We start from the raw sequence: 24724 nt of genomic DNA on the forward strand, positions 1-24724 counted from the left end.
AAAGGTAAGATAAGAAGACGTGCTAATAGAAACCAGTACTTGTTATTTCAATTAGGTAACAAAAGGTGTAAAATTTCACGGACTAAATCTATCAATTTTACATTTTTGCGACTAAAATCGACACCGGCCTCATAAGTAGTGTGAGCGCGGCGCAGTACTTGTGTCTGCTCTGTGGCGCCGCTCGACGACGGGTGCTATGCGACGGTGAGTGTATAGGAATGGTAAGGAAAACAAGTAGAATAGAATAATACTTTTTATTAAAGGATACACATCAATCAATTATCAATTCATTCTAATCATTAATAGTAGAATACAAAGTAATTATTTATATTTTCTAACACGCAGAAGCCTCGAGCCGCAGTTGGTACCGCGACCTTCGAGAATTCTATAGATTATCTCCATCTCTGTCACTCCACTATTGCAAGAGCAAGATCTCACTGCATAGGAGGGTTAGGGGTGGTTAGGGTTATTGTTCTCATGACAGCCCTTTCAATAACTTTAATAAACAGGTTAATTTCATTTCTTCTAAGAATCACGATCACTCAACTATACACTTAGTTAATATGGAATAAATAAATCAGTCTACTTAAGTTTACCCGTCAACGGTACCTTTTACTCGCCCAGCCGCGTTCCTCTGATACACAAAATTAAATAAGTGTTTATTATAAGTATAATGCTTTAAATGTAAATTTACAAACCGACTTGTAACGATGTTACTAATAAATATTTTCTTTTCTTTTCTGTAGACTTGCGCATTCACTCATGCATAGATTCAGGAGAGTACTTACAAAAAATACTTTCAATGCACACTGATCAGCAGAGAGAAATGTATAAGTAAAGAAAGAGTGGTAACTCCATACATCAGTTTTCTTACCAAAACGCGCTTTATTTCGTAGTGAGCATTTAACGTCAAGTAGCGGAACTCTCAGTACTGCTACTCGACACTAGATGTCGAATGTGTCGCGACTGACGAAAAGTGTATTGCTCAACAATTTATAACTAATATCACAAGCAGAAGGAGTTGAAAATAGAGTTCCGGTTACTCTGGTTAGAATATTAACTGAAAATAGTTGAGCATTAGACTTTTTGTTTGTGGCGACATCTATTGTCGAGTAGCAGTAAAGAGAGTTCCGCTACTTGACGCTAGATGTCGACTACGAAATAAAGCGCGAAAACTGATGTACTCCATAGATCCCTGTCCTTACTCATATTTCTCATACCACTCTTTCTTTACTTATATTTCTCTATGCTGATCAGAAGCGCCATGAATATACCCACTGTAAGAACGCAAGTCGACATAAGAAAGCATTACAAATCCACCTAAAAACAAAATATTTCGTTTAAAAACCCTAGTGTAGTTCCGCAAGTGGTGAGAGATATGATCCGCTAGTTACCGGTAGAGCATTAGCATGTGTCGGGTGTGGGCTGTGTGATGTCGCGGCAGGGGCCTAGCTAGAGGATATGGCGCCCGGGGCAGTCACCAAATTTGCGCCCCCTGACGACTGACAAAAGTTTCCCTGCTGCTGCCTTTTGCCCATTTTGGTGCCCCCTCTTGGATGGCGCCCGGGGCACTTGGGCCACACATATTGTAGACCATTCCGGGAGTGGGCAGTCAACGTGAAAAAACGTTCAATGGCTGGAAAGTGCAGGGGTCAAAATGTCCATACGGACCGGCTGTCTATGTGGTAAAAAGTGCAATGGTTAAAATGGACGGCAGTTAAAATGTGTTCGGGTCCAATCGAACAAGTGCCATAATGTATAATTGCTAACGCGAACACGTGTGTAAATGTTAATGCTACGTAGTAGCTCAGAGATCGTTGCATGCGAAATTATCCTTTAGAAACATAATGTTGAATTCTAAAAATGTTGAATACTCAACTTAACTAGACGGAGCCTCGCATTTGGGCGGTTTGCCCTTCGGGCATCTGAAGCTACCTAACGAACCTAACCTACCTACCTATTGATTTAGTGTGATATCCGCGAAAACATTACACTGGGGAAAAAAGCGTAGGTTGTAGATTAGGTTTGTTAGGTAGCATGTTTACTAATGCTTTTCGCCTGCAGGAGCCATTGTCTAAGTTTGCTTTGTAACACATGTGAGGAAAGTGCATCTCTGATACTGTCCGGTGCTTACTGTACACTAGAGGGCGGGAGGGAGCCTGGCCATTTAGATTCCGCGAGCTTGTGGGCGGGGGCGAGCTGGCCCGCGTTGTTGTTGCAAGCAGACTATATTTTGTATTAGCTGGTGTTGTTGTGAACACTTTGCTATTATTGTCCGTAAATATTGCCACTTGTTGGATTAATAGAGATGGAAGTGTTAGTATGCTACACTGTCGGAAGTACTCGCGAGCAGACATCGTCAGGGGCACCTGTTATTGCTCGAACGGCTCGCTTTTGGAATACAAATACCCTACGCCAGTCCGCTGCTACAGTCTGACGACACCTGTAATCGCAATTGCCACATTGTTATGGTTTCGCCATAGTATGCATCGTCAGGTGTCTTTTTAAACACGATTTCGATCTGCATTTGTAGTAGCAATCGCTACATTTAAATGGCTTCGCCCCAGTAAGTGTCAGCAGGTGTTGTTGTAAGAACCCACAGATTTCTTAATGCATTTGTAATCAAAGTGGATACGCTGAAAAGGCTTATCGCCAGTGTGTCCTTTCGTGTCTTCGTAAGGATGATTTCTGACTGCACTTGTAGTCGCAATGACTACGAGTGTACGGCTTCTCTCTTGTGTTTTCTTTGGTGAACTTGTAAGTTTCCGTTATTACTGCTCTTGTAGTCGCAGTTGCTATATTTAAATGGCTTCGCCCCAGTATGCATCCTTAGGTGTCGTTGTAAGAGTGAGGTCCGACTGCATTTGTAATCACAGTGGCTACACCGAAATGGCTTCGCCCCAGTATGTTTCATCAGGTGTCGTGGTAAATCTGACTTCCGACTGCATTTGTAATCACAGTGGCTACACTGAAATGGCTTCGCCCCAGTATGTATCATCAGGTGTTGTTGTAAGTTTTGCTTTTGACTGCATTTGTAATCACAGTGGCTACATTGAAATGGCTTCGCCCCAGCATGTATCATCAGGTGTTGTTGTAAGGCTGACTTCTGATTGCATTTGTAATCACAGTGGCTACACTGAAATGGCTTCACCCCAGTATGTTTCATCAGGTGTTGTTGTAAGTGTGACTTCCGACTGCATTTGTAATCACAGTGGTTACACTGAAATGGCTTCGCCCCAGTATGTATCATCAGGTGTCTTTGTAAGTCTGACTTCTTACTGCATTTGTAATCACAGTGGCTACACTGAAATGGCTTCGCCCCAGTATGTATCATCAGGTGTTGTTGTAAGTTTTGCTTTTGACTGCATTTGTAATCACAGTGGCTACATTGAAATGGCTTCGCCCCAGTATGTATCATCAGGTGTTGTTGTAAGGCTGACTTCTGATTGCATTTGTAATCACAGTGGCTACACTGAAATGGCTTCACCCCAGTATGTATCATCAGGTGTTGTTGTAAGTGTGACTTCCGACTGCATTTGTAATCACAGTGGTTACACTGAAATGGCTTCGCCCCAGTATGTATCATCAGGTGTCTTTGTAAGTCTGACTTCTTACTGCATTTGTAATCACAGTGGCTACACTGAAATGGCTTCGCCCCAGTATGTATCATCAGGTGTTGTTGTAAGTTTTGCTTTTGACTGCATTTGTAATCACAGTGGCTACATTGAAATGGCTTCGCCCCAGTATGTATCATCAGGTGTTGTTGTAAGGCTGACTTCTGATTGCATTTGTAATCACAGTGGCTACACTGAAATGGCTTCACCCCAGTATGTATCATCAGGTGTTGTTGTAAGTGTGACTTCCGACTGCATTTGTAATCACAGTGGTTACACTGAAATGGCTTCGCCCCAGTATGTATCATCAGGTGTCTTTGTAAGTCTGACTTCTTACTGCATTTGTAATCACAGTGGCTACACTGAAATGGCTTCGCCCCAGTATGTATCATCAGGTGTTGTTGTAAGTTTTGCTTTTGACTGCATTTGTAATCACAGTGGCTACATTGAAATGGCTTCGCCCCAGTATGTATCATCAGGTGTTGTTGTAAGGCTGACTTCTGATTGCATTTGTAATCACAGTGGCTACACTGAAATGGCTTCACCCCAGTATGTATCATCAGGTGTTGTTGTAAGTGTGACTTCCGACTGCATTTGTAATCACAGTGGTTACACTGAAATGGCTTCGCCTCAGTATGTATCATCAGGTGTCTTTGTAAGTCTGACTTCTTACTGCATTTGTAATCACAGTGGCTACACTGAAATGGCTTCTCGCCAGTATGTGTCGTTTCATGTCTTCGTAAAGCTGAACTATCACTGCACTTTTTGTCACAATGACTACATTTGTAACGATGACTTTTTATCACAATGACTACTTTTCTAGTGAGTATTCTCTGGGGGCTCCGGTTGTGCGTCTTCTGGTGACGTAGCAGGTTTGATTCAACATTGCATTTGAAATCAGAGTCGCTACACTTAATAGGATTTCCAGCAATGTGTATTGTTTGGTGTTTGTGTAAATCACTTTTACACGAACTTGTGAAACTACAGTGACCACAATTAAAATTATTCTCCAAAGAGTGACTCCTTAAATGAGTCTCCAAACTTTTCTTGGAACTTGTTATATACTCACATTCAGCACACATGAAATTTGAAACATCATGTTCGCTTTTGAAGTGTTCCATCATAAGCAATTCGGTTTGAAACGTAGAACTACAAAAATCACAAGCAAATGGTTTTTGTCCGATCAATGAATGCGTGTGTTCAATGTGTTTTCGTAAAATAAACTTGTTTCTGAAACGCTTGCCGCAGTGTTCGCAGTGATATGGTTTGATACCACTGTGAACAGTCGCGTCGTCGCGGAGGCGCTCGAGCACCACAGAACAAGCCATCGCGAGCTGTTCCCTGGCGCGGGCGGCGCTGCCGTCCGAACACACTGGAACACAAGTTAACAAAACCATTTAAACAGGTTATAACGCATATAATTAATTTAACAAACTACGACTTTGTGCAGGATTGTCATCAAAATAAAGTTTTATTTATTTTTTAAATTTTAACCGAGCTGTAACTAACGCAATCATCAACAAATTTAGCGAATAATTAAAATGTCCTCGGGTTTATATCAATAATATGGCTGGTAAGCGGTGGTGGCCGAGTGGAAATGACGTCGGATATTCAATCTGGAGGTCGCGGGTCCAAATCCTTGCTCATGCCAATGAGTTTTTCGGAACTTATGTAGGAAATATCTCTTGATATTTACCACTAGCTTATCAGTGACGAAAACCATCGTGAGAAAACCTGCAGACATCAGCGAAAAAATTCAAAGGTTATGTGAAGTCTCTAAGCCGCAGTGGGCCAGCGGGGGGGACTATAACCCAAGCCCTCTCGCGCATGAGAGTAGGCATGTGCCCACGCCCAGCAGTGGGACGTATATAGGCTGAATTATATATGTTCATTAATGTAATTAATTATGGACGTATGTACAAGACCATAATGAATATGGGTCGTACAAGTACAGTAGCGACCAAAAGTATTTTGACAATGACAAAAACTTTGGTATTGTATTAAACATATTAGTTTTCACCTCAGCAGCTCGAACAAGCCTACTTTCGTCACTCCAGGGAGTGACGAAAGTGCGACTTTCCTCACTCCAGGGAGTGAAAGAAAGTAGCTTTTTAATTTAGTGAAGGCCATGAACTGCCACTTCATACTTCTATTACAATATTATATATATATATATATATCAGTGTTGGCCGTAATTGTTAATTTTAATTAACCGTTGATCAATTTTATTAACCATTAGTTCCGCCATTAACCAATTGAATTAAAGTTAATTCGGATTAAATTTTTGAGACGTTAATGGCCATTGAAGTTAATGGCCATTAACTTTAATTCGGATTAACTTCAATGGCCATACTGTTTCAAAAAATTAATTAGAATTACTCTCAATTGCATTAACGTCTAATAAAATTACATTCGTGATATTATAAAATGAGACAGCAAAATGACCCTGACTAAACCCTGGCAGTAGTAGCAGTACCTACCTACTACCTAGTGGAATTCTGGTTTGGTGCAACACAGACATACGCGGTTTTGGTCATTTGAATCGTCTTGATGAGCACTTAGGAGAGCAGTACCCATGATAGAGCTGATGCTGAACCCTGGCAGTCCCTAGTGGAACTTAGGTTTGGTGCAACATAGGCACACGCTGTTTTAGTCACCCGACTCGTCTTGATGAGCACTTAATCAAATCAAAAATCAAAATTTATTTATTTGTAAACATAGGTTAAATAGTTCTTATACAATAATTTATGTTTCACTATGTTTTGCCATTTGGCATACAAATATAAACAAGAAGAGATGGAGCATGCACTAATTATAACAGATGTCAAACGAAAGTAATATGTTAAATGTCAAACAAAATAAGAGTGTACTAAATTGAAAATTAAATTAATTGAATTATAAACTAAGAGTGTACTTAAAACTAAAACAACTTAAATTCAAAATATGTCGAGTAAATATTCCATTATCGAATAGTATGCTTTTTGTACCAAAAAGTCATACAGGCATTTCTTAAATTCAGTTACATTATCTATTGCAATAATATGTTTTGGCAACTTATTGTATGTTTTGGGTGCCATCCCAAAGATACTTTTAGCAAGCAAAGCCGAGTTCACGGATTGGATGTAAATTTTTTCGCATCTGCGAGCACTTTTAAACATTGAAAATTGATCGATGTTGTTTTTAATGTAAACCGCAGTTTCAAAAATGTATAGACATGGCAGGGTTAGTATATTGAACCTAATGAAATGTGGTTTACAGGTTTCCATTAATTGTAATCTACAAACTGATCTTAAACATTTTTTTTGCGCCTTAAAAGCAGCCTCGCGATCAGTGGAATTTCCCCAGAACATGACGCCATATCTCAGTGTTGATGTTACGTATGGCAGTCAGTAAAGCAGACTCGTTGACTCTTTTACTTAGATTATACAATGCATAAGAAAATCTGCTAAGCTTATTGCATACAATTTCAATTTGATTTTTCCACGTCAACTTATGGTCTAAACTTAATCCTAAAAATTTTGTAATGTCCGTTTCATCAATAATGTTATCTTTATATGTCACAGTTAGATCGGGCAATTTGTCTAGTCTTTGTTTAAAATTCATAATTTTTGTTTTAGTCAAATTAATGCGTAAATTGTTTCTGTTTAGCCATTCTATTACTGTTCCAAGTGTCTTGTTTATGTCAATTTGTAATGCATGTGGGTCTGAATCTGAGAATACAATTGTACAGTCATCTGCAAAGAGGACCATGGGGTGATCTATAGCTAGTGGCAAGTCATTGATATAGATAATAAAAAGCAATGGGCCAAGTACACTGCCTTGAGGCACGTCAAATTTTATTTCTTTGAAATCAGATGACACAAGCTGCTCTGTTTTTGATTTTGTACATATCTTATTAATTGTTACTATCTGCCTGCGTCCAGTTAAATACGATTTTAGAAGTTCATTGACATTGCCGCGTACGCCATAATTATATAACTTATTTAACAAGATATTGGGATCGACAAAATCGAACGCTTTGGACATGTCCATGTACAGAGCGCAAACCGGTTTCTTTTTATCCATGTCCGTCATAATTCCATGTAGTAAGCTGTAAATCGCCATATTTATAGACTTGTTTTTCCGAAATCCATATTGTTCTATTGCAAACAATTTATAAGTTTCAAAATATTGATATAGAAATAACCTTTTCTATGATTTTGGAAAAAATTGACAGAAGTGCTATTGGTCTATAATTGTCCATACATTCTTTGTCACCCTTTTTAAAAAGCGGTCGTACTACTGCAATCTTTAGCATTTCCGGGAATTTGCCGTATTCAATGCATAGATTTGTGATGTAGCAAATAAGTGGTGATATTATATGAGCAACTTTTTTTACGACTTTACAAGATACTCCATCGTGGCCAGTGCTATTCGTGTTTTTTAAAGAATTAATAATTGTGTAAATGTCATGGGGGTCAGTGGGTCTCATAAAAATAGAATTAGGATATGTATATGTCAAGGTATTATTATTAGGTATAGTTACTGGATCTAAATTATTATTTGACGTCACGTGATCTACAAAATGTGAATTGAAATTTTGTGCAATGTCTTTTGTGTCATTTATTCGTCTACCGTCACACTGAATGTGTGTAATGTTCTCTCTTAAGCAAGATTTTGATTTTTTTATGACATTCCAAGTAGCTTTGGATTTATTTACAGAATTTTTAATGTAGTAGTCATTCCGTGATTTTTGGGTAAGTAGTATAATTTTTTTAAGTCTATTGAAATACGTTTTTAAATAAGTTTTGTTACATGTGTTAGGCGATAATCTATATTTCCAAAGTAATTCCCTTTTTTTCCTGCAGCATTTCCTTATTCCATTCGTTATCCACCTAGGTTTTCTGGCTGTTGATATCTTGATTCTGACATACGGAAAGCAAAGATTATAAAATAACTGAAAATGATTCATAAAGTGATTATAAGCTTCGTTGGGGTCATTAGTCATGTATACGTCATTGAAGTTTAGGTTTTCTAGACATTCAACAAATTTTGCAACGTTTTCTGTACTATAATCCCTTTTCCTTATAAACCAGAATGGTAAGACATAGGTTTTTTTGACTGGACATTTTAAAATCTGGGCTGAGTGATCAGAGATCGCCAAATCAATAACTTTGGTTTTCCCACCTCGTATATTATGTAGGATGTTATCGATACAAGTATTACTTTGTAGCCGAGTCGGTTCTGATATCCCTTGTTTAAGGTTATAGCTCATTATTAAATTCCTAAAATCTAAAGAGTGAGTAGTTTTTTTGAGCATGTCAATATTAAAATCGCCACATACAACAACTTTCTTATTACCATTAAGACATATCTTAGATAAAATATAGTTTAATGTGTTAAAAAATATGTTTATAGTATATTTATCGTATTTTGGAATTCTGTATATGCAAATTATGACAATACGATGTTCCGTTAGTTCTATAGCCGAACATTCAACGACATTCGAAATGGAAGAAGACAGAATTTCATATAAAACTGCGTACTTATGATTATTTTTAACTAGAATACACGATCCGCCATTTCTGTTATCTCTTGAGTAAAGTGTAGCTAAGTTATAGTTCGTAATAGATAGTTGGTCTTCGTCGCCTGGCTTCATATTATGTTCTGTTATGCATATAACATCAATTTGTTCGTCCGAGTTCTTCAAATCTTCGAGGTGTACACTTAGAGTGTCAGCTTTATGAATTAAGCCATTAATATTTTGATGTAATATAGATATGTTGTTATACACTGACTTTTTTCGTCCTCGCAGTCTATAGTGCCCGCCTGTGGGCGTTCTTGAGTCTGATTGTCATGTAGTTTTGCAGGACTTTCTTTTGTATTCTGCGTGGTTGGCAGTTTGAATTCTGATCCGTTAATGAATAATCGATAGTTTCTCATTACCGCGAAATGTCCCTTACGACGTGCGATTAGAAGGTGCTCCCTTAACAATTTCCTTTTTTGAAGGGCTTCACTGTCTAAGACTTCTGAGACTCCGTATCCAGTATTTTTAAAGCATGATTTATTTTGCAGTACATCATTGGTAATTCTTTTACTAATGAGCTCCACTAAAATTGGGCGGCGGTAACCTTTTTTCCCAATTCGTTTGGCTGATTCAAAATAGCCATTAATATTTAAGTTTAATAGATCTCTGAACATGTTGTCAATACGATAAAATAATGAAGACTCAGTTTCACCATAGTCTTCGTCTAGGCCGTACACAATAAATTTCTTTTCATTATCCTTATTTTCCGATGTGTAGTTAGAAGTGCCATTAGATGGAATGAATGATTGCGACTGCTGTAATTCGCTTAAGAGCCAACAGGAGTGGTCATTTCTCCATACAAACGTACTCGACTGTTTCCTCCCTGGTTTTTGAAGCTAGAGGAATGATTTTTTCAACACAGATTAATATTGTCAATATCTGTGTCGGTGTGTTTTGCTTTTTTTGATATTTTTGTTTTTTAAGGCGCTAGAGCCCTTCAAACATGGCCAAAAATGGCCTCACTGACTATGCCGCAATGAGAGGCGTGGTATACAAAACTGGTATCAATTAGCCAAAAAATCAAAACAGTCCGACACAGACAATTTCATAATCATTTAGATTTCCAAATTTGGTTACGATTGCTTAAGTTTTGGAGGAGGAAACAGTCGAGTACGAAACCTCGATTTTTGAGATTTTTACGCAGGATTTTTCGCCTAAGCTGCAGTTGTCCTTATCGCACTAATTTTAGGGGCGGGGTCAAGTTTCTAAATACGTACACGGACAGAAAAGTGATGGGCAATAGTCGACATTGAAAGTCGATAATCTAGTGATGTGATAAGTTATCGATAAACCATAACAAAGTCGCGATTTGCCTCTTAGTAGGCGAAGTAAGTAAAGTGAGTATGCACTTTGGCCTCAGGGGATATCGTTTAACACTATTTATTATTCCTTGGTTCATACAAAGCTGAGCTGACGCACTAGCTACGAGATTAAGTCCTGGCTACCCCCCAAAAAGGGAGGGGATAAGTCGGCTTCTGCGGTCCAGTTTGCCTCTATTTCTACCTATCTCTTGATATGAGATCAAATTTGGTATAAATTTTGTGTAAATTAGGGACGAATAATTTATTTTAGAAATAATAGTTTCACATTTTCATACACAAATCTGAATATACGAACGAAAAATTAAAACTATATATAATTTTTGGTCACAGATTTGCTCTTTAGAAGCAAATTGTGGTGATTTGCACTAAAAATTAATTACACAATTTAGTTTATTCATTCTTTATTTAGAAAAGTATCAGTTCTAAGTACGTATTATTATATTGCTTTATATTTTACAATTTTCACTATTATTCAAAAATTTATTTTAAACAAAGTATTAATTTTATTGAAACTTTTGTGACGTGATCTCATGAAAGGGGCTCCACGAGGCGAAATACTTTTTACGCCAATTTTTTTTTTTAATTTACAACAAAGACGAAAGTTCGAAAAAAATGTGGTTACTTAATAATTGCCTAACTTGTTGAAAAAATTACTTTACATAATATCAATTTATAACCGTAGTATATTCCATGATGTTTTAAATACACCATATTATTTCCTAATTTTTAAAAGAATATTTAATACCTTTAAAATAATATCTGTCTGTCTGTCTGTCTGTCAATCTGCCTGTCCGTCTGTCACCAGGCTGTATCTCGTGAACCGTGATAGCTAAAAAGTTGCAATATTTACGGATGATGTATTTCTGTTGCCGCTATAACAACAAATACTAAAAACAGAATAAAATATTTTTTTAAGTGGGGCTCCCAAACAACAAACGGGATTTTTTGCCGTTTTTTGCGTAATGGTACGGAACCGACTCGCACTTGGCCGTTTTTTGTTAATAGCTTTGAACTTTTTTTATGTGGGAATAAACGCTTCAAATACATTTTTCTAGACATCATTCTGAATCCAATGAGGTATCATACGTATTTTTAGGAGTTAGTATCTCTATTAGTGGCAGCCGTACAAGCCCAATTTCAAAGAAAAACCGCAAATCGATGTACAGGTTAGCCGTTTGGCACACGCATACTAAGAGGTCAAAACAAAATTTTTGACCCGCAGTTTCTAAAAAAAATCCCTTAGGAGGGGTATGCTGAAACATTTTTTTTGTATGAAAAAAAAAACATATTTTTTTTCCAAAAACCTATCGTGTGTGGTATCATACGAAAGGGCTTTTTGAGGCGATTCTAAAATTATACCACATTTTAGCCATTTTTTTGTAAATTAAAACAAATAGAATTTTCAAAACACACCAAGTTTGGGGTCAAGTTAAAGGGTTAAGTAGAACTGTGTCACTTTGTATTGAAAAAAAAAAACTAAATAAATTTTTTATTGCTTTTTTGGGGTTACATATGAGGATATCACGTATCATTTGTACAAAAAAAATTAGCCATATCGTATCTGGAGGAGCCCAAACTTGGTATGTTTTGAAAATTCTTTTTCTTTCAATTTAAGAAAAAACCGGCCAAGTGCGAATCGGAATCGGGCGCCGAGGGTTCCGTACATTACACAATTTAAACAATGTATTTTTATGTGAAACGTGAGTGAAAGGTAAATTGCGGTTTACGATTTATAACGTATTAAAAAAAAACTACTAACTAGATCTCGTTCAAACCAGTTCTCGGTAAAAGTTGGCAAGGTAATGTACATCATATATTTTTTCAGTTTTATCATTCTCTTATTTTAGAAGTTAGAGGGGGGGTTACACATTTTACCACTTTGGAAGTGTCTCTCGGTCTCGCGCAAACTATTCAGTTTAGAAAAAAAATATATGAGAAACCTCAATATCATTTTTGAAGACCTATCCATAGATACCACACACGTATGGGTTTGATGAAAAAAAAAAATTTTTTTGGGTTTCAGTTCTAAGTATGGGGAACCCCTAAAATTTTTTTTTTCCTATTTTTGAGTGAAAATCTTAATGCGGTTCACAGAATACATCTACTTACCAAGTTTCAACAGTTCTTATAGTTTCGGAAAGAAGTGGCTGTGACATACGGACGGACGACAGACAGACAGACATGACGAATCCATAAGGGTTCCGTTTTTTGCCATTTGGCTACGGAACCCTAAAAATGGCTAAAATGCAATGATGTGGTATATTTTCAGAATCGCTTCAAAAAGCCCTTTCGTATGATAGATGAGAAGTATACGATAGGTTTAAAAAAAAAATTTTTTTTTATACAAAAAAAGGTTTCAGCACTCCCCTCCTAAGGGAATTTTTTTTAGGAACTGCGGGTCAAAATTTTTGTTTTGACTAGTATATACGTGTACCAAACGGCTAACCTGTACATCAATTTGCGGTTTTTTTATGCGAACAGCTTACACTATTTTTTTCACCACCTTGAACCTTTTGTAGACTAGACTATTGTCCCAAAATATTGGGCGACGACCGGTCGTCTGGCCTAGGAGGTAGTGACCCTGCCTGTGAAGCCGATGGTCCTGGGTTCGATGATATGATATGATGAGCACAGATATTTGTTCCTGAGTCATGGGTGTTTTCTATTTGTATTTACGTATTTATATATTATGTATATCGTTGTCTGAGTACCCATAACACAAGCCTCCTTGGGCTTACCGTGGGACTTAGTCAATCTGTGTAAGAATGTCCTATAATATTGATTTAATATTTATTATTATTTATTTATTTATTGGGTTTCATATTTATTCCGATCAGAATTAGGAGCTCTTCAATTTATACCTATTTTTATCAAAATCTGACACATAAATAAAAAAACGGACCATCAATAAAACTGTATAATTACATCAAAGTAAGAAATATCACATGTCACATGTTTATTTATTATGATAATTTTATCTAACCTGAGGCTTTCTTTTTTTCTATTCAACGGAGCCGGAGAGCGGCAAATTTGTTTTTCAAGACGCTTGCTCGAAAAGATCTTATTTCATGCAGGTGTACTGAAGGGAAAAGGCCTATATTGTTCCCGCGGGAGTTATAGCTTTCTTTTTTAATTAGGTATGTCACTAATTCATACGAACCAAGTAAGTTATAAGTAAAATACTTTGTTTAAAATCAAGGTATAAGGGAGTTTTACTTTTAAAATACTCACGACTATAATTTAATATTTTTGTTTATCATATTTAAAAATATTTAATTGGATTAATTTAACAGCCGTTATCTTGTATGTTTTTATACAACAATGTTTTCTTGTATGTCCATGTTATGTTATGTTTTTTTACTATTCTGTAACTCGAAATGTTAATTAGATTGCAGGTTGTAGAAGGATATTGAATTTAGTTACTAAAAACGCGAGCGGCGTGAGGCCGGCGAGGAGCGCAAATAACGTGCGCGTCGGTGTGCGTGCACCACACACACTGGGATAGTCCCTCGGTACGCGGTACCGCCCCCGTCAGCGCGACGACGATATTCTCTTTCAAATCTCAAAATTGAGTTTGGTCTCGGCTCCTGTTGGCTCTTAATTCTGTTTTTAATCTTAAAATTTCACTGTCCATCGACGTAATTTTCAAAAGGTTATCGTCAAGCTGTTTTTTTAAAAGCTGCTGATTTTCCTTTACGCCGTTTAAATCGATGGTAAAATCGTGCCTAAGCTGGCTAATTGCGGTGTTAATTTCCGTCTGTATGAGAATCTTCATTTCGCCTAAAATTGTATTGTTATTTTTCTCCAATTTTTTATCTAGCAGCAAACTTATCTGTTCTAGTGTGATATTAGTCTGTTGTAGCCCTAAGTTTTGATGTGAGCTGAGAACAACAGACCCCACGGTGTCATCGAACAGAGTTTTGCGTGTGTCATCATTAAGTAAATTATCTATTGACATGTTATTTAACGACATACTCGAGTCATCCATTGTAGTGGCCTCAAATTGTTTGCGAACTGGAGTATTATCCGTTTTTCTACGCGAAGTGACGTTCATGCATCGAGGGCACCGCCATGTACATTGAAGTTCCTTTATATTATCATTATAGTATGCCGTTGTCATTCCAAGGCACTTAAAGTGGTATGTACCTTTACATAATACACAAGTTAATAGCTCGAATCTGGTAGAAATGGGCTCAGGGCACGCTAGGCAGTTCATTTTAGAGAGTAAGGGTTTTATAAATCCACAAAACTCCGTAATTCAGTAAATCTAGGCCTATTTTATTGTTCTCTTCCTAATAACAATAGGAGTGGGCGGAGCACGAACCGATCGTGTCAAACTGTGGTTGTCTCTTTCACTCTAGAGCGTTCAGGTCTGCGCATGAAGTAGATGCAGATATTACTATGTAATGTATTCACTACTTTTTTAAATAACATCTTAAAATAAAATAAAATGTAGATGCACTTTGTATTCGATTATCGATAGTTTACGCTCCTTTGTATGTTTATTAGATGATAGTTCCTCCAAAACACTTGCCTTATAGTCGTAAGTAGGTTTAAAACTCGACGGTTTCAGTCGGTTCGACAAACAGTTCGACACAGTAACTTAAGTTTTAAAATAGTCACATTAACACACTACTAAAAGTTCTTAATTCACTCACACGGATAAGTCAATAGTATATCTAGCTGATTCAGTCATTTTTAAAGGAAATCGCACTCTAACTGATTTAAAAAATGTATATTCGCAAACTCTTTGGTCGGCTTACGTCCGCCTGCAAGTGTTCCCCCCTCTCTTCCGAACAACTGACAACTGCAACTTAGGAGAGCAGTACCCATGATAGAGCTGATGCTGAACCCTGGCAGTACCTAGTGGATCTAAGGTTTGGTGCAACATAGGCACACGCTGTTTTGGTCTTCCGACACGTCTTGATGAGCAATTAGGAGAGCAGTACCCAAGATGGAGCTGATGCTGAACCCTGGCTGTAGCTAGTGGAACGCAGGTTTGGTGCAACATAGGCACACGCTGTTTTGGTCTTCCGACACGTCTTTATGAGCAATTAGGAGAGCAGTACCCAAGATGGAGCTGATGCTGAACCCTGGCTGTACCTAGTGGAACTCAGGTTTCGTGCAACATAGGCACACGCTGTTTTGGTCTTCCGACACGTCTTGATGAGCAATTAGGAGAGCAGTACCCAAGATGGAGCTGATGCTGAACCCTGGCTGTACCTAGTGGAAATCAGGTTTCGTGCAACATAGGCACACGCTGTTTTGGTTATTCGACACGTCTTGATGAGCAATTAGGAGAGCAGTACCCAAGATGGAGCTGATGCTGAACCCTGGCTGTAGCTAGTGGAACGCAGGTTTGGTGCAACATAGGCACACGCTGTTTTGGTCTTCCGACACGTCTTGATGAGCAATTAGGAGAGCAGTACCCAAGATGGAGCTGATGCTGAACCCTGGCTGTACCTAGTGGAACTCAGGTTTCGTGCAACATAGGCACACGCTGTTTTGGTCCTCCGACACGTCTTGATGAACACTTGGGAGAGCAGTACCCAAAATAGAGCTGATGCTGAACCCTGGCTGTACCTAGTGGAACTCAGGTTTGGTGCAATATAGGCACACGCTGTTTTGGTCTTCTGACACGTCTTGATGAGCAAATGGGAGAGCAGTACCCAAGATAGAGCTGATGATGAACCCTGGCTGTACTTAGTGGAACTCAGGTTCATTTATTGTTATCAGAACTTCCACCCCCTTTTAACCCCCAGTACTTACTGCATGTTAAACGTGTAGTAGCTCTGGTCAGGTGCCTGCTTCATCTGGCAGCCCTCCAGGTGTTCCAGGTCTTGAAGAACTTAACCTGCCTACAGCATACTCTACCAACTTCAGATTAAAAGAGTTTTACCCCTGATCCGATGCGTCCAGCAGCACTCCAGGTGTTCCAAGTTTTGAGCTGTCTCCGTCATACACTACCCACAACACGTTGAGCGAGTGTTACCCACTCTTTGCACTCAGCAGCACTCCAGGTGTTTCAGATCTGGAGCTTTCCCCATCATACACTACCAGCGGCACGTTGAGCGAGTGTTACCCGTTACCCCTGACTCTTTGTACCCAGCAGCACTCCAGGTGTTCCAGGTCTGGAGCTTTCCCTATCATACACTACCAGCAGCACGTTGAGCGAGTGTTACCCCTGACTCTTTGCACCCAGAAGCATTCCAGCTGTTCCAGGTCTTGAGCTGTATCCATCGTACACTACACACTACCAGCGGCATGTTGAGCGAGTGTTACCCCTGACCCTTTGCACCCAGCAGCACTTCAGGCGTTCCAGGTCTTGAGTTTTCCCCATCATACTCTACCAGCGGCACGTTGAGCGAGTGTTACCCCTGACCCTTTGCACCCAGAAGCACTCCAGGTGTTCCAGGTCTTGAGCAGTATTCATCGTACAACCAACAACACGTTGAGCGAGTGTTAGAAGAGTGGAGAAGAGAAGAGGATGACTTTGGAAATAAAAATTATTATTACACCCTTCCCAACGATTAAGACTATCTCCATAATATCAAAATCCATCCGTTCATCCGTTCTTGAATAAAAAGTATTCTATGTCCTTCCCCGGGATTCAAACTATCTGTATACCAAATTTCAACAAAAGGCTAGTTTCCCCTCTGGGTTGGAACGTTGGAAAGTCAGATGGCAGTCGCTTTCGTAAAAACTAGTGCCTACGCCAATTCTTGGGATTAGTTGCCAAGCGGACCCCAGCAGACTTCCATGAGCCGTGGCAAAAAGGCTGGGATAACGCGAGTAAGATGATTATATATATATAAGATATTGCCTTAGTGCAAATCATTATCATCATGCTATATAATTTGTATGTATTATATGAATACATAGGTAAATTGTTAAGAGTAATAAACGATTATATCAAATTTACCGAAAGTTTTATTTTAACCTAATTAAAGTTATAGTGACGCATAATGTTGCGAAAGTATCAATATTGTTTAGGCGGTCGCGTTATTTCAAGCAGCGGCCGGCGTTCGGTTACTGTGTAAAAGTCGTATCTTCGCGCGTTTTCAAATCGACTACGGGCTCTTAATAACAATAACAAAGGTCCTAAAAGCCCTGCGTAATAGAGCCGTGGCGCGCGGTTCACCGAGGCTCACGCACACTCGGAGCATGCAGCTCGTTGAACCTGCCGAGCACGGCACTGTCCTGCCTTCCGGCCACGACCTGCAGGAGACTGTTGGGGTTCCCCTAACCCGTCTGATGAGCGACGCGACTTTATTGCGCATGAGCGCATAAAAGTCATCAGTGTGCGCGTTGGCAAACATGCCTGACGCGCTGCAGTATCGAGGAAGCCCCACCATCGCCCGGAACAGGTTATTGTACAATATGCGAAGGGTATTATACGCTTTTTGGGTATAGTTGGTCCACAGACTGCTGGTGTAGAGAGTTTGGCAGTATGCCTTAAAAAGCGTGACCTTGACCTCAAGTGTACAGCCAGCGAATCTGCGAACCAGCATGTTCCCTCTCACAGATAATGCCCTTCGCTCTCTTTCGATGTCTCCATCATCCTTTAACTCCTCGTTTACAATGTGCCCAAGGTATTTAAATTGCGAGACTCTCTGCAATGGCGTGCCATTGAGGTTTACTGGTGGAACGGCTGCTGGCGGTTTATTTTTGCCTTTAAATACCAAGAGCTCACTCTTTTTAGAGTTGTACCTTAACCCATGCTTTTCAGCATAGGTCTCACAAATAGATATTAATTTACGCAAACCCCCAACCGTGGGACCCAACAGCACCATGTCGTCTGCGTAGCTTATGTTATTAAAACAAACTCCGTCTACATGACATCCAACATAGGTGCGGCTGAGTTCCTCGATCAGGTGATTTACGTAAATGTTAAAGAGCCTAGGAGAAGTTAGACCCCCTGCCTTACCCCGCATTCAAGTACATACTGGTCAGACACCGAGTTGGCCCACTTAACATTATTTGTTTGATGTTGGTACCAGTACGACAATATGTTTATGAGCTCGGCAGGGACACCCGCATCCTCGAGCTTCCCCCACAGGACGTCATACGACACTAAGTCGAAAGCCTTCGACAGGTCCAGGAAACACGCGTAAACAGGAGTTTTACGGTCTAAATAGTACTTAACTGTGATTTTTAGAGCCAGTATAGCAGTCTCAGTCGACAGGCCCTCACGGAAGCCAAACTGTGCATCGTGAAGCTTAGTGTGTTTACTCAGATGCCGGTCTAGCACACTATCAAAAACTTTCGCTATCACAGTAGCCAGTGAAATAGGCCTGTAATTTTACCCCTGTCCGCTATGTCTCCTGTTCCGTTCTTCACTATCGGCACAACCAGTGTTCGCATTAAGTCCTGCGGGAGGTACGAGTGACCTAAACATAAATTAAACAGCACGGTCAGCACTCGCGGTAGGTGCGGCCCGGCATGCTGCAGGTGCTCGATACTGAGCCCGTCGTGGCCAGGCGACTTCCCCCTCTTCATGTTTTTAATTGCATCTTTAATTTCTTTGCAACTGAAGACGAGGCGTTCGCCCGGCCGCGCAGGCCCCCGCTCGCGCACCTGCTCCACCGACCCTAGAGGCGAAGTCACCCTAAAGTGATCCTTAAAAAGATTTGCAATTTCAGATGGCTCTGTAACTCCATTGACACTAATAGGTAAACTATTCTTTTTATTAAACTTCTTAGTACCTTTCCAAAATTTAGAAAACTGGTTTTGATAATGATGCGCTGCTAATTTATCCAACTCAAGTTCTTCCTGCTGTTTGACGCACCATTTTAACTTTGATTCGAATATTTTACGTTTAGTTCTCATATTCTCAAAAACAGGTCCCCCATTAGGCTGGCCGTACGCAATCCAGGTCTGAAAAGCATGCCTAGCCTGCGCATGCGCCTCTTTGAAACACGTAAAAAGTTTAGTTTGACAGAATAAAAATGTAAACTTGGCAACAAAAAATGTAAATTTACTGGTTCAAAAATATTTTGACTCGGTGTTTTTTACAATTTTATTGAGAACAGGGGCTGCGAAATTTAAATATTTTGGAAATAATTACAGCAGAATACTTCCCTTAACATGCCAAAACATAAAGTATATTGGAACGATTTCAAGCAAGCTCTTGCGGTTGTATTTACTTAAGAAGTAAGTAAGTAATTTATTTATTGTAAACTGTGTAGAAGGGTAAGTAGCAAGCTGATGTTTCGCGGACTTTTGGTGTATCACTGCATCTGATTACTGTCTGGAATAAGCAGTTCAAGGCTCGAAACTGCATGACAAATAAACCTAGAAGCGGTTGTCTTCAAAAAACGACTTCTACAACTGATCGTATAACAAAAAGGATTTCAGATACATACAAACATACATGGATACATGGAAAAGTACAGCAACAGTTAGAAATTAACTAAAAAGAACTATAACATCAATGATGATGTTTTTACTATTAAACTACGCTTATTTAAGAGCTAGAATTACATGGTCGACGCCTATTAGAGCAAGTTTAATTTAATGTCGTCGGACTGTCGGATAGTATCAAGTATGTGCGTCATTTTAATAAATAATAATAAATATTTTTATACTACATTCTTACACAGATTGACTAAGTCCCACTGTAAGCCCAAAGAGGCTTGTGTTATGGGTACTCAGATAACGATATATATAATATATAAATACTTAAATACATAGAAAATACCCATGACTCAGGAACAAATATCTGTGCTTATCACACAAATAAATGCCCTTACCGGGATTCAAATACAGGACCACCGGCTTCACAGGCAGGGTCACTACCCACTAGGCCAGACCGGTCGTTTAATAACAAAAGACACGATGTGCGATACCAGGTACCTACAGTTCAGCATGGTAGCCGCGACATAATGGCTTGGCGATATTTTTCTCGCCATGGAGTCAGGCCTTTCGTACGAATTGATGGGATAATCGATGCAACCGTATATGAAAATATACTCTACACACAAATCATACCCTTTACTAATGAAAATATGCCATCTGGCTGAGGTTTCCGGCATGATACCGACCCCAAACACAAATCCAATCATGTTAAGGCTTTTTTAAACGTAAAAAAAAAAGGTTTTTGAGTAGCCTAGTCAAAGTACTTATCTTAATCTTATTGAGCATATATAGAAAGAGTTGGATCGTCGAATGAGGTGAAGACATTATTCAAACAAGGGGGAAAGACTTCAGTCAGAATGGCAGAACACACTGTATGATAATATACGAAAATTAGGACACTGTGCCGTCTCGATGTACTGCTGTGAGGAATGCCAGAGGATATGCAACTAAATATTAATGATATGTTTTATTTACCCGTCTTGCCAGATCAGCAAAATCATTTCATCAATGTGTCAAAATATTTTTGACCTACCTGAATCGCGAATTATCAAGTTTAATTCTAAGTCTTTTGTTTAGTTTTAGTAATCTAAGTGGAAACGTAACAAATAAAGGGTAAATAAGACATAATCGTAAATATTAAATATATACTCTATTCATATACATATTGAAAGAATTTTATTTGTCAAAATACTTTTGATTGCTACTGTATACTAATGTAGTGTGGCTCGTATCGTACTATGTGCAGTAAGTAGTATCATAGTGTCGCAGCACTCACCCGACACGCAGTCCTCGTCACTCGCTTCGTCCGACACCTCCGACTTGGCTGCCCGCACGTCCACTACAACAACAACTCTACATAAATAAAAGACATAGTCCCTATGGGTTGGAAGGTCAGATGGCAGTCGTTTTGGTAAAAACTTTATGGCTTTATGGCCCAGCGCAGAGCCAGCGAGATGGCCACGCGATGGTTATGGCTCCTCTACACGATGGCCCAGCGAGATGGGCATGCGATGGTTAAAGAGCACGCTATGGAATGGGCCACGTACGCACCATCGCTGGCCCACTACCTTTGATGTGCGGACGAAAAACTGACACCGTGGCCATCCTATCGCTTTCCCGCCGCGCCATAAGCCATCCGACACCTCTCTACACACTGACCCATATAAGTGGGCCAGTATGATGGCCCATCGTCTAGAGAAGCCATTAGTTGGGGTACTGTTTACTGTACAATGGATCTAAACTTAAACAAAGTCTCATCACAATCTACCGATAGCTCGAAGTAGTTGCAATATAGGTATAGGTATAACAATTAACAGAGTCATGTCATCATGTCTGATATTTACAAAGAATATTACAAATTCACATTACTTTAATTTCGATGATTATTTATTATTATTTGTTAATGTTATGACAATAATTACGTTCCAATAATACCTAGAAACATAATAAAATCAATATAATAACTGGAGCCTGATTTCCACTAGAACTAGCTAGTGACTTGTACATGAAGCAGGTACTCACCCTCGTCGCTCGCCCCGTCTCCGGCCGCCATCTTTAACCCCAGCATGTCATCTAAAGCAACCAACACAACATTAAACCCGATAACAGTTTTGAATGATTCGCGGTTAGTTTCACATTGACCAGGATATACAAAAGGTATTTACAGTCTAGTCCCGGTCAATTATTAAACCCGATGTTCCTCAAGTTACGAACAAGAACAGGTACATACTTTGAAAATTCAGCATTAGCGGCAAAGCATTTTTGTGTCCCTTCTCTCCTTAATCGTAGGAATTACTTAAGATATTATGTTTTTGTTTAAAATTCTTAAAGGTAACATCAACTGTCCTGATCTCCTAAAATTAGTGACGTTTGGTTGTCCGCGTCTCCCCTTACGACCTAGATCTTTATTCCATGTGAGCTTTTCTCGCAAGAACTATTCTAGGCATACCTTTTTCAGACTAGTCCCCAGTTTCTATACTAAATATTTGTTCGATATTGATCCTTTTAATAATTCCTTGTCTAGTCTAAAAACGCTAGTAAGACGTAAACTCTTTTAGCAATTCTGTCAGTTAGTTATGTATTCTTAAACTAAATACCTACCTTTTCTTTTTCTTACCTACCTTTTTATTTTATTAGTATTGTTTTTATGAACCTCCAGGTCTGTTTGTATCATCTCAATTCCTACATTGTGTACAACATATGTAACATGGATATTATGACTGTTTGTGTTCTAAATAAAAAATAAAAAAAAGTTACGTTACGGGGATCGGGTAAAAGAAACATTCTGTGAGAAACATTTTCTTTACAATAACAAGTGATTTTTGAAGACATAGGTACATATGTAAAAAAAACTGAGTACACTGGTTTTCTCAAAGTAATTTATTTTTCTTTCAGAATATTTGCTGCCCTTAGTGTCCTTATACAAATGATAATAATTTTACAAAACTTTCTTTGTTTCTTATGAACTTATGAATTTTGGTTTTTTAGAAACATCTTTTTGAAAGGCAAACCTTATTGGAACTTGAGACGGATGTTTTTAATTATCAGCTTATTATAATTGGTGGATTTGGTAGAATGAAAAGTAATCCTATCACTTTTAATTTATCTAAAAGAAAAAAAAACCGAGCAGATGCGAGTCGGACTCGCCCACTGAGGGTTCCGTACTTTTAGTTATTTGTTGTTATAGCGGCAACAGAATACATTATCTGTGAAAATTTCAACTGTCTAGCTATCACAATTCATGAGACACAGCCTGGTGACAGACAGACGGACAAAGGGGTCTGAGCAATAAGGTCCCATTTTTACCCTTTGGGTACGGAACCCTAAAAATTCACAATAACTTCACATGGTGATCATGATCAGTTCAATTTTATCCTAATATATTTACATTATTTATACAGAAGAGAAATGTTAAATGAAAGTTTGGCTCGCTGCTGTCAAGTCACACCTAAATCTGTCATTAAACTAAGTACTCACGTAACATCTTATCAGGAGCCCCGTTTTCATCCAGTGTCTCTGGCTTGACCAAAGGCTCTTCACCTGAAGCAAACATACAACTTAATAAGCATCGCTAGCTGGTCTATTCTAACCTAGTGACCATAACTGTGAACCAAAGTCCAATTAAAGCTTATTACATTATCAATTTTATTTTTATATTTAAATTTCTTTGTTGTTATTATACTTTTTGTATGTCATAGTTTATCACGAATAAATGCGATGATTTCTGATTTCAATTCTAGAGGAGTAGGTACTCACGCGACACAGGCTCCTCACTGATCCCATCTCCATCCTGCATTTCTGGCTCGACCGCGGCTTCTTCCTCTAGAGCAAACAAACACAACAGAAATCACAATCTTCTTGTTTGTTATGTACGAAGAGTGATTTAAACTAAGTAAATTACAGCTCTATCTGGCAAACTATTGGGTAGTCAACCCCTAGCAGAAGTGTGTATGGTGCGACCGACTAGTATTTAAGTGCGAGTACTTAAACATAATGACTAATATTCGAACTGGTTTAATGGGTTGTGTTCCCTACCTTTGATGCTCTCTCCTTGCAGCCGCGCCTGCAGCTCCGCCTGGCTGCGCTGCACCTGCAGTTTGAAGTCGCTCGCGTCTCGCAGGCGGCCCACGCACGCCGAGCAGATGCCGCACGAGCCCGAGCCACCGACTACCAGCTGCATGTTAAATAGAACACTTAAAACTTTCCCGTTTTGAAAACATGATTTGACCCAGGTATGTGCATCAGTATGTGCATGTTAAATAGCCAAACAGTCATATTCGATAGTACTAAATAAACTGAGCATGCGGTCCGCACACTGTTTCTACCAAAAACATCTATATTACACGATTTTTATTTTGGGTAAATTTGGCTAAAATAACCAGATTATCGTACTCACATGTATATCGAAGCTCTCTTTGATCATGTCGGCATATATCTCCGTTTTGCCGAGATGTGTGTACGGCGTCGTCAGGTCCTTGTCCGGAGCACACCGCAGGCAGCAGCGACACGCATGCATCACGTCCATCACGGCAACTGTGCGGTGCGCAAGAATACTCCAACGGACTCAAAATAATACCACAACAAGACGAATTTACAACACTATTAACATTAGAGAATAGGTAGCCCTCGGGCCTTTGGCGCTTTGCTAAACCTACTGTTAGAAGTAGAAAATAAGTATCAACAAAGAAATATGTTATTATTTAAAAAAAAAAACGTACTCCCATCTCCAACTAAGCTCCCAGAAGCTCCCACTTCCAGACATGATGACACTGACATTTGATTTGACAGATAGCGGAGCGAAGGGTACGTTCAGAAGTAGTACAAATAATAACCTATAACAGACGGGCGTACCGGACCGGAACCTT

General features: G+C 39.1%; 1 protein-coding gene across 1 annotated transcript; it reads right to left on the minus strand.

Moving 5' to 3' along the window:
- Positions 1 to 1749: 1749 nt before the first annotated feature.
- LOC134752719 (zinc finger protein 271-like) lies at positions 1750 to 24464 on the minus strand. The gene is made up of 7 exons (XM_063688406.1): positions 24256 to 24464; positions 23895 to 24033; positions 23616 to 23681; positions 23337 to 23399; positions 21882 to 21932; positions 21136 to 21198; positions 1750 to 4986 (listed from the first exon to the last, which is right to left on the minus strand). The coding sequence occupies exons 1-7, from the start codon at positions 24382 to 24384 to the stop codon at positions 2714 to 2716; spliced, it is 2784 nt and encodes a 927-aa protein (XP_063544476.1). The 5' UTR covers positions 24385 to 24464; the 3' UTR covers positions 1750 to 2713.
- Positions 24465 to 24724: the final 260 nt, after the last annotated feature.

Source organism: Cydia strobilella, chromosome 25, assembly GCF_947568885.1.
Source record: "Cydia strobilella chromosome 25, ilCydStro3.1, whole genome shotgun sequence".
Lineage (NCBI taxonomy): Eukaryota > Metazoa > Arthropoda > Insecta > Lepidoptera > Tortricidae > Cydia > Cydia strobilella.

Bases quoted from the DNA above. Each gene is read 5' to 3' on its own strand.
- LOC134752719 (XM_063688406.1), bottom strand. From the start codon at position 24,384: ATGGACGTGATGCATGCGTGTCGCTGCTGCCTGCGGTGTGCTCCGGAC. The intron at 24,034-24,255 runs GTGAGTACGATA...TTTAACATGCAG, and splicing joins AAGAGAGCTTCGATATACAT to CTGGTAGTCGGTGGCTCGGG. The intron at 21,199-21,881 runs GTGAGTACCTGC...TTGTTGTTGTAG, and splicing joins AGACGGGGCGAGCGACGAGG to TGGACGTGCGGGCAGCCAAG.